General features: G+C 39.0%; 2 protein-coding genes across 4 annotated transcripts in view; one reads left to right on the top strand and one right to left on the bottom strand.

The window, feature by feature from the left end:
* Positions 1-4,843, bottom strand: part of LAMB3 (laminin subunit beta 3) — a 198,082-nt gene extending 193,239 nt beyond the window's left edge. The window contains exons 1-2 of the mRNA XM_089514426.1: positions 4,765-4,843; positions 2,694-2,779 (exon numbers count right to left, since the gene is read on the bottom strand). The gene's annotated coding sequence lies outside the window, so the exon portion shown is untranslated. The remainder of the gene's footprint in view (positions 1-2,693; positions 2,780-4,764) is intronic.
* TRAF3IP3 (TRAF3 interacting protein 3) overlaps positions 1-19,340 on the top strand; it is a 43,619-nt gene that overhangs the window by 3,080 nt on the left and 21,199 nt on the right. For 2 of the 3 annotated variants that reach the window (XM_089514432.1, XM_089514433.1), the window contains exons 2-7: positions 9,967-10,366; positions 10,877-11,000; positions 11,366-11,423; positions 13,581-13,605; positions 15,078-15,107; positions 16,933-17,028. In XM_089514432.1, coding sequence (XP_089370558.1) covers positions 10,019-10,366; positions 10,877-11,000; positions 11,366-11,423; positions 13,581-13,605; positions 15,078-15,107; positions 16,933-17,028 — 681 coding nt within the window. In that variant the 5' untranslated portion in view covers positions 9,967-10,018. Of the gene's footprint in view, positions 1-4,925; positions 5,051-9,966; positions 10,367-10,876; positions 11,001-11,365; positions 11,424-13,580; positions 13,606-15,077; positions 15,108-16,932; positions 17,029-19,340 lie in introns of those variants that run through there. The other variant, XM_089514434.1, reaches the window with a different exon arrangement.

Raw genomic sequence — 19,340 nt, 5'->3', positions numbered from 1 at the left:
TTCTCTCATCTAATCCATGCGGGATCCTGGAACCAAACCCCAGTGGATAACAAGGACCCACTGTATCTGAAATCGTAAATATATTTCTGCAGAGTTAGAACGTTGGGACTACGACTCTGGAGACCAGGGCTGAAATCCTTGTTTGGCCATGGAAACCCACTGGGTGACTTTGGACAAGTCATACTCTCTCAGCCTTAGGCAACTCCCCTCTGAACAAAACCTACCAAGAAAATCCCATGATAGGTTCACCATAGATCTCAATAAATCAGAAACCACTGGAAGATACACAAAAACAAAAGAGGACCATGTTGCAAATGCAAAATAAGATATTCATACTTAAGGGAAAAATCTATACAATTATATTTTAGTTAAGGTGAATATAAACTGCATATTTTACTATTTAATTTGAATGTTTGTGAACCTTAAATCTAGTGGCAATTGATAAACTATTAATGCTACTAATAAATTGACTATTTTTCAAGTAAATATATTTATTGGCAATTGCCTAACATTAATTAACTGAACTATAACTGTTTCACGATCAATGGTAACCAATTAACAAAAAACTATAATTAACTAATAAAATTAGTTATTTATGTAACTTCTGTTGCAATCTCTATGAATTGGCTTCTTCATACCATAACATAAAAAATTACAGATAACAAATTGGCCGGTGAAGGCTATAATTGTTAAATTTACTAATTGTCACTTTTGGATATTACATTAAGTTAATGTTATCCTTAATTTTGCACTGAACCGAGTTTATGTACAAAATTGTGACATAATTCTACCAGTCTTTACCAAATTTTGATTGTACTGAATACAATCAAAATGAATCCAACCAAAAGAAATTTTAAAAACAGATCAAATTATCTGTATACAGTGGGATGTGTTTGTATGGCTGCCAGATATCTCCTTCCTGCAACAATGACAGTACTAAACAGGAAGTAGCACAAAATGTACCTGGGGGCCATTTCACTTACAAAATTATAGCCCTATAGCCACTTTAATTGCCATTGCTACATCAAATGATAGTCCACACCCATGAAAACCAAATTATTCCATCATAAGAGGCAGAAAAGCTCCCCAAGGACGTCTTAAAACCCTAGCAGCAAACTAAGAAATGAAACAACTGCTTGCTGCTTTTTTATGACACCCAATATCTGTTGCATGAGGCAACACGTAATATTGCCTAATGGTAGGACTGGCCATGTTGAGCTTAAAAGTTCCAAATTGTCATGAAATGTGGGATAAGCCTGAGGGACTGTGGGTGGCTGAAGCTGGATTGTAACTGGTGAGCTATCCCAATATATATCAGCTGAGTATGCATAATTCTTACAGGTGGGTCTCCTCTGGCTCTATATTTATTGCATAATGAATTTTTTTCAAACTGTCAAACCGTCCCCCACAAAGAAACTTCAAGCACTATACATAAAGAGAAAACTGTACACATCCCTCATACTTTTGAAAAAGTATTGATTAACTGGGCATTATTCCTGAACGCTGCATTTTTGCAACTGGCTTAGATGAGCATACAAAATGAGAATTGCACTTTCGTATGAATTAACATGATATGACCATATTTTCTGTTGCCTCTACATTCCTTTTAAAATACTACATCCACCTAAGAAATACTTCTGTGATGGAAAGTCTGAAAATGAAATCAATCATTTATTTATTCATGAACATAGATTCTACTACACACCAAACCTGGCAGCATACAACAGGAAAGCTTTTGAGATAACAGAGACAACCATATATTTGTTTTCAAAAATAAAATAATTTCACATCTTGCACTGAATGGCTGGATCTGGTACAAAAAGCAATTAGTTGCAGTTTCTTTTGGAGGACAGCAACTCTTCTCTGTCTGAATCTTGGAGGACTAGGAGTAAAAGACACCGGGCCTGAACAAACAGGCCAAAATAAAGCTGCTTCGGGTCACTTTGGAGGTATGCTGTTTAAATGACACATGAAGCTGCGCCTGAAGCTGCGCCAAAGCTGTGCTCCAGTCCTGTGATGCCACTTTAACTACCATGGCAACATGCTGTGGAATCCTGGGATTTGTAGTTTATGGAGGGGCATTTATAATTCTCAGGCACAGAGCTCTGGTGTACAGTATCATCAAACTACAAACCCCAGGATTCCACAAAGTGCTGTATTAGTGTAGGGTGAAAGTGCTTGAATTCTCCGGGAGACAGCCAGAGCAACAGGTAAATAAAGATGACCAACAGATTAATATGTAGAGCCTTGCATACTTCTAAAATGTGTGTTAAATTATGGTGAAGTGTAGGATGTAGCTCAGAAGACTGATAAACTGATACATGCCCCAAACCAGGAAACTCTGTAGTTTGGGAAACTTGCTTCCCTACTTAATTTCTGCTACCACTAATACAGAAAACCAATTTACCAAGTAATCTAAGTTACTGGATAAACTCCCCCTGAAGCACACATTAAAAGGCAGGGGAGGAAGCAATTGCACTGAGCTTCCCTTAATTCAGAAAAGCAAGATTATTGTTTTTTAAAGGTGCCACTTGGTAAATTGCATATACTATGCTATGTAGTGGGGACATTTGTGTGCATATCACAAGAACAAATACAAATCCAGATATACAGGAAATCTTGAAGGCTGGTTCACATGTAATGCAAGGTGGGGGGACTGACAGAGGAAATCTTAAGTAATTTTCTTGTCTTACCTTTCTACAGGGCTGGTAGGAAATTTCCACCTTTTACTGGAAGTTCAAATGACCTCTTCCTAGCTAACATTCCACTTTGGGCTGATCTATGGATGCAATAGAACAAGAATAAGAATTTTGCTGTTCTCCAGATATTGTTGGACTACAGTTCCTGACATCCTCTAATCAACATAGCTAGTGGTGAGGAATACTGGGAGTTGCAGTTCAGCAATTTTGGAAATGCAAACTTTCCAGACCTCCATTACAGAATAAAGTAGTAGCATATAAATCGTGGTCCTAAATTGGCAGAATGGGAGGTACCACTTCAGGCTGTGCAATAGGGTCACATTTTAAAGAGACACCCTCATTAACTCTTTCTTGCCAATAAATGAAAAAACTAACTCATTAGGAAGAAAGTGAAAATCCACTCCCCTGCAGTGATGATTTTTTAATTGCAGAAAGTTGGATTATTGTTTTCCCCCCTAAGAGCATCAAAGAACAATTCACCTCCAGTCTGAAATGGTAGTCTCCCTCAACATCACAAGAGTACTACCATTGCATTCTGGAGAACAGCAAAACCTCTCTTTTGCAATCCAATATGTCTCCATTGCAGTGAGATCACAGGCCTCTTTGTAGGCAGAGAACAATGGATTCCTCAAGAAGGCTCCATGTTTTTGCATCAGGAACATTTTGGTGGTGTAGAGGTAAAACATGCAAATTCAGTCCAAATTTAAGAAGAAAAAAAAATGTTTTACCTTGGTTGGAGGTTTCAGTCTACAGGCCATTCTTCATGGTCCCCCTGTTGCAGCTACAATGTGGTATCTCACAATAAGGAAAGCATGCAAGGGTAGCTGTGTTGGCCATTTGACAAATGCAAATAAAAATCCATCAGTGATGTCTTTATCGGCTGACCGAAATGCACAATATACTTGTTGCAAGCTTTCCAAACTCCATGAGAAAATGTTGTTACCTTTTTTCTTTTTAAAATAGACAATGGGTTTTATAGTAAAGGTTTAAAAATGGAAATCTGAATTTAATGCAGATATGTTTGTATCTGTTCTTAGGCTGTGGCCCTCTATGAGAAACACTTGACTGTGTGGCTTTTTGTAATAAAAGCAACACTTTCTTTTGCATGGCTAATTTTCATTTTTGCATTAGCCAGCATGCAAGGAAGCAAGCTGGACCTTGACCAAGATATGGACATAAGGGCGGGATACATACCGCCATATAGTACGTATAGGATACGTACTAGGGTTAGGAAGGGGCGGTGCTTCCGCACCCCCCTAACCCTAGTACGTATACAATACGTACAAGATGGCGGCGCCCCTTCCACATGGGCGCCGCCATCTTTACATACTGGACGCATAGCGTCCAGACGTGTCGCGGCGCCTATGACGTCGCGAGTCCGCGCCAGGCGCCTCGCGACATCATAGAGGCGCCGCAAGAAGAAGCTCCGAAATGGAGCTTCTTTTTTGCTCCGCGCGGGAGCCGCACGGTTTGACTGCTGCAGCTCCCGCGCGGAGCAAACAGCGGCGGCGGGGAAGCACCGCAGAGCGGTGGTTTGTATCCCGCCGGAGCTTCTTTTTTGCTCCGCGCAGGAGCCGCGCGGTTTGACTGCTGCAGCTCCCGCGCGGAGCAAACGGCGGCGGCGGGGAAGCGCCGCAAAGCGGCGGTTTGTATCTCGCCAAGGAATTTAATACAGGTTGAGTATCCCATATACATAATTCTGAAATCTGAAATACTCCAAAGTCTAAAATTGCCCTGTTGGGTAGCTGAGATAGTGGCACCTTTGCTTTCCGATGGTCCAGTTTCATCTACAAAATTATTTAAAATGTTTTGTATAAAATTACCTTTTGGCTATTTATACAGTGTATACAGTATAAGGTGTATGCAAAATGTAAATGAATTTCATGTTTAGACTTGGAATATCCCTCTCCAAGATACCTCATTATGTATAGCCAAATATTCCAGAATCCAAAAAAAAAAAAAAAAAATCTGAAATCCAAAACACTTCTTGTCCCAAGCAATTTTGGATTACAGAGCCTCAACCTATATTTGGCCTTTGCTATAATCCCCGTCTTAATTAACCTACCACCAGAATCAAAGCTTTTCAGGGCCTTCATGGCAGCCACTAAACCACATTACTGCACTACACTCTTATAGTGCTGCTATTCCACTTTTACTGCTCTGGCTGCCTCCTGTTGCATTCTGAGTTTGTATTCAGTGGGGCCTAAGAGCTCTCTGGCTGAGAATTCTACTTTAACTGTAAATCCTAACAGCCAAAGCAGTTAGAGTGGAATAGCAGCACTATAGTGTGGTAATAGAAATTCCTGATCCCCACCAACTGAAACTGGCATCTTCTCTGTTTGCATTTTCTTGTATGTCAAAAGGTCCTCCAGTTTTGGCAAACATTTTATGTGATGATTTTATGTGATATTTATGTATCACAATTCGTAATGTTATTGCATTATATATTTCTTTTAGTTCCTGTTAACCATCTTGAGTAGTGTCCAAATGCTAGAATTTTGTATAATTATAATTAAATAAGATTTTGAATAATTAAATAATTCCCACTAGGAGGAAAACTCCCAGTAGTTCCAAGATGGCAGCGACAGGATATGTATTTTATTTTGTAATAAATGATTAACATTTGTATGCGTTCATCAGAAAACAGCAGTATTTACTTTCCATTGCATGGATGACTGCATCCAGTAACTGTCACATATTTTTACTTATTTATTTATTTTTGGAGACACGTAGACAAGACCTAAAATACCAATTTGAGTTCACAGAGGGCGTTCCATTTACCCATTAAAAGGTTTTGCTTTTCATTGAACAGCTAATTGTCCCCCACATGACAAATTGCATATTGTTTTCAGATATATATCCCATCTGTATGTACAAAAAGAACCAGAGGAATCAGTTCATTTTCAAGGTCTGCTATTTGGAATTTATACTTTTTTAGAATATTTTCAAGCCATGGATGCTTAAATCTGTGGATAAAAAATATCTGTGGATAAAGAGGGCCAACTGTAACTGTTGCCCTCTTGACCACCCTCTGATGTTTCTTGGCCACACATGGCCAAAAGTTTCTTTTTCCCCCCATGCTCAGGGACCTACAAATACCAGCCTATCTTAATGCTTTATTGGTGACTCTCTGTATGGCCTGTCAGCATTACAAAATGATAAGAATGCAAAAGAAAATACAGTTGGCTCTCCTTATACACAGATTTTTTATACACGGATTCAAGCACCCATGGCTTAAAAATATTCAAAAAAAGTATAAATTTCAAATATCAAACCTTGATTTCTCCCATTTTATATAAGGGACACCATTTTGCTATCCCATTGTATTTAATGGGACTTGAGCATACACAGATTTTGTTATTCACGGGGGTTCCTGGAACCAGACCCCAGCGGATAACAAGGGTCCACTGTATACAGTAGACCCTCCTATCCACAGATTCTTTATCCACGGATTCAATCATCCATGGCTTGCAAATATTTTTAAAAGGTATGTTTTCTTTACTTTCCCGTTTGATACAAGGAGTACCATTTTACTATGCCAGTGTATTTAATATTGGACTTAACCATCCATGGATTTTGGTATCCACGGGGGAGAAGTCCCGGAACCAAACCCCAGTGGATACTACAGGCACACTGTAATTAAAAACAAGTGCTGATAAAAGCAACCTGCAATCAGATCCAAAAGTTCTTTTAAAAGACCAGGAAAAAAAAAACTTTGAGGCTGTACAGACTGGTGATAAACGACGGCATCAGGGTGGAGTCGGGGGATGGCAACTGTACACCGTGTGCCCAGACCCCATCCCCATGCCAGCATAATGCCACACTCCCCACCACACAGCAGGAGGTGTAATGGCATTCCCCTGGCGCAGTGTGTACATGCGCTGCACCAAAGGAGTGTCAAAAAGCCACGGCGCTGGTGGCTATGGCACCCTTTCTACAGTGCAAAAAGGATCCACTTTTTGTGGCTCCTTTTTGTGCTGAGGAAAGGCCAGATGGGGGCCGCGGTGTGCGGTTGCCGTTGCTCCAATCTGGCTAGGAAAGGGGTGGGGTCCCGCTGCCCCTTAGGGGCTGTCTGTACAGCCCCTAATGCCCCCAAAAAGGATACAAGCATAGACATCATGTGTGCTTTCCTAATAAGAATGTTATAAAGACAGGATAACCTGCCTAAATACCCTCAAGGCACCAGATTCCGTCTGATCCTGGAAGCTAAACAGAGTCATTGCTGGTTAGTACTTGGATGGGAGACCACCAGGAAATACTATATTTCAGAGGACAGTATTAGCAAAACCGCCTCTGAAGATTTCTTGCCTAAGAAAATCATATGAAATTCATGGGGTCTCCATAAGTTGACAGGTGGCTTGAAAGCACCTACAAACAATTCAAAGCAAAGACAAAATGAGACTACCACAGATGTCCTATCTCCTTTGCTGCTTGCCTATAAATGGTGAGGCCTTGTGCAAGATAGTAGGAGGAGATTATTGCAAAATATAGGTGGGTTGACTGCAGCAAGTGTTAGGGGTTGAAAATATGATTAGCCTATGTGAACCTAGTCTTTGTTCATATATTAAGTACTTCTTCCTTTCCCCCCTCATTTTTATGCTTCTTTTCTTTGTAATCGTACTTAAACTCCAATTAAAATATTTTTAAATTCTGTTATAAAAGCCCAGGAGAGTGTCTTGAAAGATGGAAATATCCCATTCAGTCAGTCTTCCCTATGGTTGTCAAAGTTACCAAACTGAATCAAAAAGACTTCAAAAGGAGGGTCTGGTAATTCATTTCCATTCAGTTTATACTTAATTGGTCTTTTCACAGTACACAGTTACAGCACTTTGATATCACATTAACTGTAATCGCTCCATCTTTTGGAATTAGTAGATTTGTACTTCTATGAGATACTAAAAATTCTCTGCTAGTGAGGTCTGGTATTCACCAAACTACAAATCCCAGGATACCATGGGATATAGTTGTAACAAAGTGCTGTAAGTGGAAGAGAAGTGTCTGTGTTTCTACAGGTGTTAAAGGAATAGCACTGTAACAGTGAATGTTGTTGTGAATAATAATAATAATAATAATTTATTTATATACCGCTATTCCATAGATCACAGTGGTGTACAGCAGTTGATAAAACAGTTAAAAACATCATAAACCCCCAACACCCCCCCACAACATTACAATACAAAAAACATAATAAAAAATAACAACAACACAGCTCAGCTCTTGGATATGTTTGGGATCTGTCCAGCAGTGTCACAGATTTGTTGCTTCCCTTGTGATCCCTGGCCTTTTATCGCCACCGTGAATTTATTTATTTATATTTTATCAAAGAGTTGTTTTGAGGCATATATACACAGCCCTTCAGAAGTATATATCCCAAGATAGTTTACAATACAATTTTTAATCCAAAACAACAAGAATAACAATATACAATTAAAAAAATTAAAAACAATTAAGCAATAGAAGAGGAAAGTGGAAAAATTAAATTTGTGGACTTAAAAAAGATGAACTCATCAAAATGCCTGAGAGCATAAAAATGTCTTAGTCTGATGACTAAAAGTTTTGGGTGTAAGGCGAGCCTGAACAGATGTGTTTCATAGTTGAAAAGATCTCTGCTTGGTTGCCACCCACCTTATGTCTGGTGGTGGAGGTGTTCTAAGAAGAGTCTAAATAAAGAACATAACATTTGGGGAGGGTTTAATACAGCAGCAGACAGTTCTTAAGGTATCTTAATCCCAAACCATGAAGGGGCTTAAACAGTCAAAACACACACCTTGAACTGAACTTGAAGTATGCCAATAGCCATGCAGATCTTTCCAAACTGGGGATGTATGTTTCCAGCAAACCATTGCACTCCAAATCTTGGCTGCCAATTCCATTCTCACCATCTCTCCTGAGTGCCTGGCATGCTCACATGAACCTTCTTAGTATATATATACAGGGATTATCCCCCTTCGCTCAAGGCACAGGGTCTCACAGTCAGCAGCCATGGAAAAACAAGAATAATGGATGGGTGAAGGTTTTTGAAACTATGTTCAGTTTCTCCCCCTGCTACTTCTGATAGAAAAGCAAAGATCCTCAATCATTTGGCTCCCTAGGGCAAGCAAAATTGCAACATGTGACTCATCAAAGTTTTAATTAGGAAAAGCAAAGATTAATAAATCATACTTCATATAGCACAACGTAGCGACATAATACCCAGACAAAGGCACTCATTCTTCTGACAAAACTGTAGTACTACCCACCTGGGTCCTTTGGATTATAGTCAGAAAAGCAAGTAAGTAGAAGCAAAACAGATCTTTAGCCCTGAGCAGCAGTTTTTCGGGTTCGTTTTTTATACTTTCTTCCGAGTGAATAGATATGAATTTAAAGGATAATATTTAGTGATATAATACAGCATCTCTAGTGCAATAGATGTTGAACAGAGTGGAGAATAAAGCTGCGGGAAGAGGTAAGTGGTGGTGGATTAAAAAAACAATGGCATGCATGCTCATTGTTACAGTGAACTTTGCCTTCACAAATCTTGACCCTTGAACCTGCTGCTTCAAAAGAAAGAATTTTCTTTCACTGTTCTTTTGATGATTCCCAATCAATGTGGATCCTTTAGGCATAAACAGAAGATGCAAATGTGAAAGAGGAGTTGAGGGAATACTTACCACTTTCTAAAATCGCCACCATTGCTGGTGTTCCTGTGGATGTTTAAAAACTGACACTATAATAACAGCAAAAATAATCATTAATAAAAATGTTGAGAAACAGAGGCCACGTTGGATAACTTTTGTAGTTCAGTAGTATATTATTTTTACTTATTCAACTCATTGATTGGCTGAGCTTATATCCCACCTTTTCTTTTCAAGAGTGAGACTCAAGACAGCAACTGCTTTTGTTGCACAGAGCTTTAAAAAAAGGATGAGTTCCATGCAATTTGATTTATTTTCCATTTTAAATAAGACAATTTGCAAATATACAAACAAACCCAAATGTTTGATTAGAGCAATGTCTCTAAACTAACATTATTTTAGGAGCTTTCTATATTTTCTTGAAAAAAGTTACCAAAGGCTAAAAATTAGGAAAACAGTACTAGAACTGTAGCCCCTGGAATAAACTGTGAGACTTTCCCCCCTTAATATGATTGAAAACTGAAAACTACAACTTGAAACGAGGAAGAATATCATCTGGTACGATCTCAGAATATTTGTCCTTGATAGTAGACTGTCCTGAAGAGCTATTTTCTATACCCTAATCGCTGAATTGCTTTCTTTTGGTTCAACAGGAAAATAACTCTCCAGTGCATTTAAAAGTTGGTGTGCACTTTTGCAGCGGGCATGATATCTAGATTTTGCAAATCCCATGGCCGGCGTGGCTCTCATCCTGAGAGTTATGAAGAAAAATATGAGCGCCGACAGGAGAGGCATGAAATCCTACTTAGGAAGAAAAACTGGACCATGTGCCGTCTCATACATAAACAGCAAATCAAAGAGGACAATATGCTACTCCAAAGCCCACGACAAAAAGAATTTCTCCGAAGAAGGAATATAACAATTGAAGAGCTTGGAAGGACAGAAGTGCAGCCACTTTGTGACACAAAGGCAGCAGTTATTGCTGAGAAAAGAATGGGAGATTCTCACAGGAGAGCAGTTTTGACATATATCGGATGTTCATCTACCAGCCAGGTAATATGGTAGGAAGAGGAATTAAAACCCAGTTCAAAGCATGTTAATTTAGAAGTCCAAACCTGTGAATTCAATGGCCTCTTTAATAGAATTTATTTATTTAGGAATTTTTTTATTATTGTTATTTATATGCCCCCCAATCACTGGGAATCCAGGCGGCTCACAACAGAGGGGATAATGCAAGGTAATAACAATAAACATTTTATTATCTTTTGTCAACAGGCTAGCAATCTGTGGATTCAACCACTCACAGATCTTCTTAGACCATATTATTCAATGGTTGTGCAGATGTGCTGATGTGGACACACACACATCACCATTCATTTAATAAAATGGGGTGCAACCATCCATTTCTTCCCATTTCTGGAGGAAGGAGTGAAACTGAAATCCACAGATGGGATGGATCCACTGTAACCACAATTTACTTAAATTCAGTGGCAGTGAACCAAAAGTTATTTTCTCTAGAGTAAGGGCAATGTATTGAAGAGAAAGTAATTATTTTTTTTCCAGGAGTCATGGAATGACTGTATCACTCATCTTCATCCCAAATCTGTGCAGCCAGACTTCAGTGATGGCAAAATGTACTCCTCACCTGAAAACATGCTTGCTGTGAAAGTTTCTGGAAACTGTAGAGGTAAGCAGCAAAGTTTAAAATCATCATACATCTAGCCAATCAGTGACTTGATTCTGCATTTTCTACATTCATGTGTGTTACTTGAACATATTTTCTACTGAAACTAAAACATTTAAGTGACAATTGTTTTCATCCTGAAAACTCTAAATTATAAGTAATTTATTTTTTCTTTTGGTATTGTTTCCAGAAATAAAATATACATTAAAATAATAAAACAATGGTAGGATTTTTTAAATTTTTAAATACACACAAACACACACACACCAGTTTCTGCCATATTTAACTGATTTTGAGAGTCCAAAATCTCAAATAATATTTTACTCTCCATTGTTGAAAGCACTTAAATTGAATTTATGTTCACACAGGTACGCAAACCACAGTGGAATCCAGTCCAATAAAGAAAAACTCAGGCCAACAGACAGAGTAAGCAAGCATATTTATTGTGCGTGCCATTATTTTCTTGGACCTTTTATCTTTCAATATTGAATATTAAATTGACATGGACAAAATCTTTCATTAATATCATCAGAGTCACTTTCTAGAAACACTGTTAGATACTTTAATTTCATAAGTCACATTGTGCATCCACAAATTTTCTATAGAAACATTGTCTAATGATATCAAGATGTTTCTGAGCATGTAAAGAAGTGATCTTAACATTTGCCTTGGGAGCATGGCCCATGATATTAGAGATATTTTATGAATCCCCAGTTAAGGCTTTAGCAGTACTGAATATATTTCAGTTCAGCAGACAAATGTTTTTTAATTTGGTGGGGATACTTTCTTAAGTTATTAAAAAGTTTTATCGCCAAAAAAAGATGCATAGAAAAAACTTTGGTTCGGTACTCAGACTTGGTTAGTGATAATATATTCCCTCTATTTGCAGAGTTGTTGGTTCAGGACTTTCTAAATGTAGTCTTTTGAATATATCCTATTACGTATTTACCCCTCTGCAAATAGAGAAATCCCTTTATAGCTGCATGAGGAACACACTGTTGCCTTAGTTTAAAGCTTTGTTACTTATATATTAGGGCTGGATTTTATATTTTGGTGCTAGGTTAACTAAAGTAGTAACATAGTAGCAATCAAAATGTAAAAATAGTAATTTGAGCATGACCATCAACATGATCCCTTAGGGATCAAGGGTTGGTCCCAGGTGCAGCCCATGCTAGAGACAAATAGATTTCTGTCAATTATTGCTGTGTGGTAATGAGAACAGAGGCAGTGGCATGACTAGGATTGGTGTCACCCCATTGCAGTAACTCATGCTGTTACCCCCAAGCTGGCCATAGCCATCCCCTTCTGCCAGAACAAACAAAACAAACAGCTTCATTTATATACCGCTTCATACCAAACTAGCAGTGTCTAAGTGGCTTATAACTGCCAACCATGGTGCCTCTGTCATAGTGGGGGTAGAACACTGCTGCTGCCTGGCAGCCATTCTAGGTCTGACAAGGCTGCTGGCCATGTGGGAAAGGAAGGAGAATATCACTGGGTATGAAAGGGAGAAGAAGATTGCCTTTCTTTCCTGCCTGGTCAACAGCCCCACCAGACCCAGAAGGGGCAGCCAAGCAGCAACAGAACCCCACATCACCAGTGGCCACAGCTGACATCCTTTCTCCAATCCTACCCACTGTCCTGCCCTGCACTCTCTGCTTCAGAGGGAAGTTAAGGGCAGGGCAGCAGGTGGGAAGAAGAGGGCAAGGCTGGCAGTGGTGTGCCAGGCATCTGGAAAAGGTGCTGTTGCCACATGGCCCCCTTTTCTGGATCTGGTGGGGCTGCTGGCTGGGTGGGAAAGGTGGATGGTGGTGACCACAGTGGTCATGGGCTCCTTTCCTCCTCCTTTTATAGAAGTAGTCCATGCCCACCATCACTGCTGCTGTGGCTGTGGCACCTCCCTTTTCCAGCCAGCCAGCAGACCTGCTAGACCCAGAAGGGGCTGCCAGGCAACAGCAGAATCCTACCTTGACCAGCAGCCACAGCTGATGAATGGCAGAGGTGCCCTGGCTTGTGGAGAGGGGCAGCTGAGGAGTCTTGGGTAGACGATGAGCGATTGTCTCAGTAGGTGTTCACCCTCCACTAAGGTGTTGCCCAGTGCAGACCATATTCCTACACCCCCTAATGATGCCCCTGAACAGAAGGACCTAGTTCATGACATACACAAAACAGTAGCATAAACAAGTTCAGTGATAGCCATTCCAAACCTTCACACCTGTGCAGATGAACATGTATGAAAACCGCCCCTTCTTGGATGCTGCACAGAATTACAACATCTCAGATCAATCACAAAGCTGATCAAGAAGTGCATCTTTTAGATCTTGCAAAAGTGGAAAATTCCACTGGGAGGGTTACTTGGGAGAACTGAGTAGCAATTATACTCTTTTTAGCTTTTTCATGTGGTGAGTTCTTCAGTTTTTTGCTTTTTGCTTGATTTGTATAGAAATGTACTTGCTACAGAAATGTACTTGCTATTGCTATTGACACTGTCAATAATTGTTTGGTATTGACACTTTCAATACCTTTCTATGGTATCATTATTGCAAATCTTGAAAATAAAGTTCCATTTGTTTTCTTTTTCAGCCGTGGAACAGCAGTTTTAGATAAGGTGAGGAAAATATTAAATGGTCCAGTTTCCTTAAGACATTGAGAACAACTAGCTATGTTAAGTAGCAGCACAAAATGGATCCTAGGAATAATGCACATTTAATGCTGTGAACTATAATCATCTCACCTTTTCATAATCACTTCTATATACCTGTCTCCTTTACCACATAAGCTACTCTGAGGAAGTAAGAAAAAGTGAATAATATTTGGGGATTTCTCTTATTGCGGTATAAATAGTCTAATGTAAGCCATGGGTGAGCAGCTTTGTGGATCACATGAGATGCTCCAACACACCAGGAGTCACATAGCTACCATTTCCAAAATTGTTGTAATGGAAGGGGTTCCTGTCATCTCCACAATTGTTGATGAAATTCAGCAGCAGCTCCTATGTAAAGAGTGGCTTCAACGTGAGGGATATAGTGAATGTATTCTAGGTTTAGGTCTGCATTTTAAAGAGCTATCCAGGGAGTTGGAATTGTTAGAGTTCAGTGCCTTAGACAGTTAGAGCTCAGTGCCTTATATAGCTCCATTAAAGCTTTGACTGAAATGTGGAGCAGATTACCTGCCTCACTAACATTGGAAGTCATTGTAGCATCTCTGGACAGTGCGGAAACATGCTCTGGTTTTCTTCCTTACTATAGAGAAGGAGTGGGCATAGTACAGCCTGCTTCTGTGGCTTGCTTAGCACCCACCCCAAAAAGTCCCCCACCCCAGCCCCAGTTTTTAAAAATATTCAGTGTGATTTTTGGTCATGAGGGTCAACTCAGCCTGGCACCCTCCTGAAGACGCTAAAATAAGTACCCAGCTTGTTGGGCGCAATTAGCTTACACATTGTAAACCATTTAGGGAGTGCTTAAGTGCACTGATAAGCGGTATAGAAATGTATTTGCTATTGCTATTCTAGAAGAAACCTTTATTATCCAGTCATGCTCCCTAGTTAATGGAAATTTATGGGAGGTTGAGACATTGTAATCTTTACTTCACATTTCTTCTGTATTTTATGTTTTACCAGTGACTATCTGTTAGAGAAAAATACAGCATAGCAGCACACTGCCTTTTGATTGTGAATGATAGGAGTTCTCTGGTTGGAAGCACCTTTAATAAAGACAGTTAAAATGTATTCAGTCTATAAAAGGCAAGGCTTTTATTGTTTGATTGCTCTGCTCACTCTTAGAATTTTACTTCAGACATCATCATCATTGTCCTCTTATAATACGCCCATGTTCTCCCACTGTTTCTTCTGCCATTTTTCTTATTGCAGAAATTTTGTTATGGAGGAAAATGTGTACAGTGCCCTTTAATTGTTGTAGGAGACACTAATCTGAAAACACCCAAAATGTTTGGGCACTTATTTGGCCAACAATAGAAGTCTCAGATAAAGGCAGGCATGTTACTAGTGACCCACAGTGCTTCCTTTTCAAATGTTGACATTAAACTCAATGAGAACTGTAAATAGATTTATTTTTATTTCAGGAAATTACTCAACTTTCTAACTACCTCAAGGTGAGTATTAACCTAACTTGTGACAATTTAAGAGGATTATACCCTGACACATGGCAGAGTCTTATTGGTGGTGGCAGCACCCACCTTCTTCCTGATAGAGAATCTTGTTTCCCCTAACATTGCTGATGTTAGGTGTCAGTTAAAATACATTTATTTGTGCCAGGTTTTTATTTATTTTTCTTGTATTTGTGTCAATTGTGTTACTGTATTTTTACATATATTTGTGATCTTAAAGTTATGGTTTTAATTGTGTTTTACTTAAGTTACTATCCCATTTGGGCTCTTTGAGAGGAAGGGCAGAATATAAATTAAATAAATAAGTAATACTACAAATTCCCTCTTTCTCCAGAGATATTTTAATCTCTAGAACTGGGAGGTTTTCTTGCCTTCAGGGAGGACCTTAACTGAGACATTAAATACAGGGCAATAATGCTGAAGTGCAAGATTTTCCATTACTTCAAATTTTCCATAAACAGGTTTTGCTTTTGTCCTTAGGAACTTAATGAAAACATTCTGCCTCAAATGTTTAACAACATTTGGTGGAGTTGAGGAAGCAGTATGAGCTTCCTGAAGATAACTGTGTGGCTTTGGCGTCATGTGTATTTTCACAAAATAAAGACTACCATCTACTGATGTGGTCGTTTCTCAGTTTAGACCCCAGTGGTGTTAAGTATAGCAGATAAAATCCCACAAGTCCATCCACCAATGGTGGAAATGTCATTTTCAGAATGGATTCCCATTCTCTCTGCAGCCCTTCTGTGCATGCTAAAATCTGCCCTGAAAGCTTGTGGGGTCCTTCTGGCAGTGGTCTTGTGTTTTGGGGATATGTGTGGTGTAGTTGTGAAAGAGGGAGATGTGGAATAGAAAACTGCATCATGCAAGTGGATGGCTGGATATAATATATTATACTATTATTATAACATTAAGGAGCATTATGGAATGGGAGACATGAAGGATGGATTACAGATAGTGATATATAAAGCCAATATAAGGGGATGGTAAATAATGAAATAAGAATTAAGAAAGGAAATAATAAGAAGAGCATAAGTGATGAATTGTGAGATCTTAACGTCAGAGTATAAAGCTGAAATACACAAGCACTGTGTCACTTGGTAGTTTGTTTTAGGTTTCTATGCAAGGTAGGATGCTGTTTATTTCTTTGTCTGTTTGTATGGATGTAAGTATGGTTGTTTGTATATAGTACTATGTAATGTGCTTACTGTTTGTAATTCGTTTTTATCAAATAAAAGATGTGTGTGTGTGTGTGTGTGTGTGTGTGTGTGTGTGTGAGAGAGAGAGAGAGAGAGAGAGAGAGAGAGAGAGAGAGAGAGAGATTTGGAAGAGTTGGAGCCCCAAAAGAGGCTTGGGAAATGCAGGAGCTAAACTTCTCTGCCAAGATACCAGATTCCTCTAAATTAGGGGTTGGTACTGTGCGGCTCTCCAGATGTTTAAGTGAAATGTCCAGCATTCTTTACCATTTGCTATGCTGGATACAAAATGGTTACAAATCAGATGTACCTGGAGGGCTACACAATTGACATGGGACCTCCATACTTGAGTTAACGTATCTCTCTGAATATGCTAGCCAAGAATTGAGACTGAAAAGGCCCTTCTCTGTGTCCCACCAATGAGGAAATACATTGTGGGATGTATAAGGACTTCTCTTTAGTGGCACCTCAGTTATGTAATATCCTCCATTTGAAGGCCCAGTTTGCACTAACATTGCTATCATTTCCCCAGCAGATGGGCTGGTAAATAAATTCTGAGATTGCTTAGAAATCGTTTGGACACATTGCTGAATCAGATTTCTTTCTTTCATTCCTAGGAGGCACTACATCGAGAGCTACTGCTAAATCAGAAAATGGTAATTTTACAGGAGGTTCTAGCCGTACTACTGCAAGCAGCAGAAAAATCTTGGAAGGTACAAAATAGCCCTGATGACTGTATTAAAGTTGGTATCAACATGTTTTATTGGTAAATAACTGGGTGATCAAAGGCATTAGGATTCCTGTACTTTTATTAGTTTATTACAAGTAATTTTATGCAAAGAAAATAATCATTATGTTTTTTCTTTATAAGAAAGGCATATATTCATATGCATATGTATTCCTCTTATGTAAATAATTTTAAATAACTTTAAAACAGTGACAATGCCACTGAAGGATACTGAGATTGTGGGTGCTGTGTTATTGCCTCCAGTGCTAAACCATAGATACTTACAGGTGTCATCCACACATGTTGTATGTATCTCCCTTCTAAAGAGAATGAAGAGGCAAGTTTTCATGGGTACCATACCAAAAAACTGAGAGACTAATTATTCCACTATCCAATCATATTCCACTATAGGACAGATGAATTTATGATTGGATGGTGTTATCAAACACCTCTAAACTCCAGAATGCAGTGTGTGTCTCTCAATCAAAAGCTTTTCAAAATCAGTCTCGTGGTGCTTTCAACCAATTGTTATCCCTTTTCCTCAGCCCCAGGACTCAAGTTAGGTTACATTTATACAAAAAGCAAATACATTAAAAGCTATGATCATACAAAATGTTAACGTATAATTAAATTATCAATAGAATTCAAAACAATTTTTAAGACATGTCCATTCAAAAGGGAAAAATAAATGCAATATAACACTGTCATTAAAAGTCCTCATAACCAGTCAGTTCCCAGAGACCTGTCAAAACAAACTCTTCACCTGCTGCCAGAAGGAAGCCATTTTTTTACTGCACATCCTACAGACACAGCAGAAATGGTGGTCAGGAGGTTTTCCACATTTTTGGATGCTAATAGAACAGGCAATATGCAGCTCAAGGCTTTCTAGAAAAAAGTTCTGGGGCGTATGGGAGCAGCCACTAGGAACACCCTCTCCTGCTGCACATGGGACACAAGGGAGAGCCTCCCTTGAAGATATCAAAACCTGGTCAGGCTTATATAGGAACACATGATATTTCAGATAAACTGGATTCAAACTAGTCTGTATACCCCTCAGATTTTTTTTAATGGAAAGAACAAAATTGGAAGAAGCAGTAGGAAAATATGGGAAGGTCTGAGGAAGAACAAAAAAGGGAGACAACTTCTACTGCACAATAAACACCACATAAGGAAGAAGGAACTGGCAAAACCACCAGTGCGCTTTGCCTAAGAAAACTGTATGAAATTCATGGAGTCAATTTATTCGTTAGGAGATGTTTCCCCTGCATTGTTGTTATTTATTGAAATTTTAATTTAAATTTTTTTAAAAATAAATCCGTGGGGTTGCCTAGGTTGGCAGGCAATTGGAAGGTACACCCACACAAAAGAAGCCTTTGGAAGTGTTGAAAATACAGTTTTTAAGAAAACACCTCTTGCAGAGAAAAAAATGCAGTTCAGTGTAGTTTGTCAAACAAGTGAAAAATACGATCAGCAAGAGATCTGTCAGAACAGAAATGTCCTGTATGGTGCATTGTGGGTTTTGAGACTTCCTCTGTGAAACACTTCTGTGACACTTCACAGGAGCACAAAAAAACAGGTTGATAGCCTTGTAGACAGGAAGTAGCAATCAGATCTCAGCTTAGCAGCAGGTGGGTGAAGGCTTTTTATATCTGAGCATTTCTGCTCTGATAGATGATTTCCACTGCAGTCCATTTTTGCTTACCATCAGAACAGCAGTCAATCTGCTGCTGGGACTTCAAAACAGAATGCAGTTCAGAAACCTTGCGAGTTGGCATTTCAAATGTAGAAGCAAAATTAATCAACTGAAAAACACAATCCTGTTCAAAACGCAGGTGGTTTCTAATACTTTCATGCCTAGAAAAACACAGATGACCTGCACTCAGCATTCAGGCATTGCATGTTGGAATTCCCTTGCTATAAAAAAGGAAACTAACAAATTTACATGTTGAAAAATGGGAGCCAAAGTTCCATTTTTACACTTTCAGAAGGCTAAATACAACTACTGTATATACTGGAAGTGTTGGGCAAACCAAGATAAATTTTCATGTGTATCACTTCCCCTAAATCCAAACTTTACTCCCCCCACCACTAAATATGCAGAATTAACTGACAGCATGGAAGGAAAAGAGAGAAAGAGGTATCTTATACTGGGCCATAGCTGCTAGTTGTTTTTCAGTATCAGGCATCTGCTTTAATGTGTAGATCATCAACCAATCTTAAATAAACCAGAATAGACTGTTATTGTGCAGTTGCTCTGCCTTGTTCAGGTACTGCCATCTTCCATTTGTAATCTTCCTA

This window comes from Sceloporus occidentalis, unplaced genomic scaffold (genome assembly GCF_023333645.1).
Source record: "Sceloporus occidentalis isolate IW3139 unplaced genomic scaffold, rSceOcc1.0.p SCAF_3, whole genome shotgun sequence".
Lineage (NCBI taxonomy): Eukaryota > Metazoa > Chordata > Lepidosauria > Squamata > Phrynosomatidae > Sceloporus > Sceloporus occidentalis.
The sequence above is the reverse complement of the archived record's forward strand: the minus strand, read 5'-3'. Positions and strand labels throughout refer to the sequence as shown.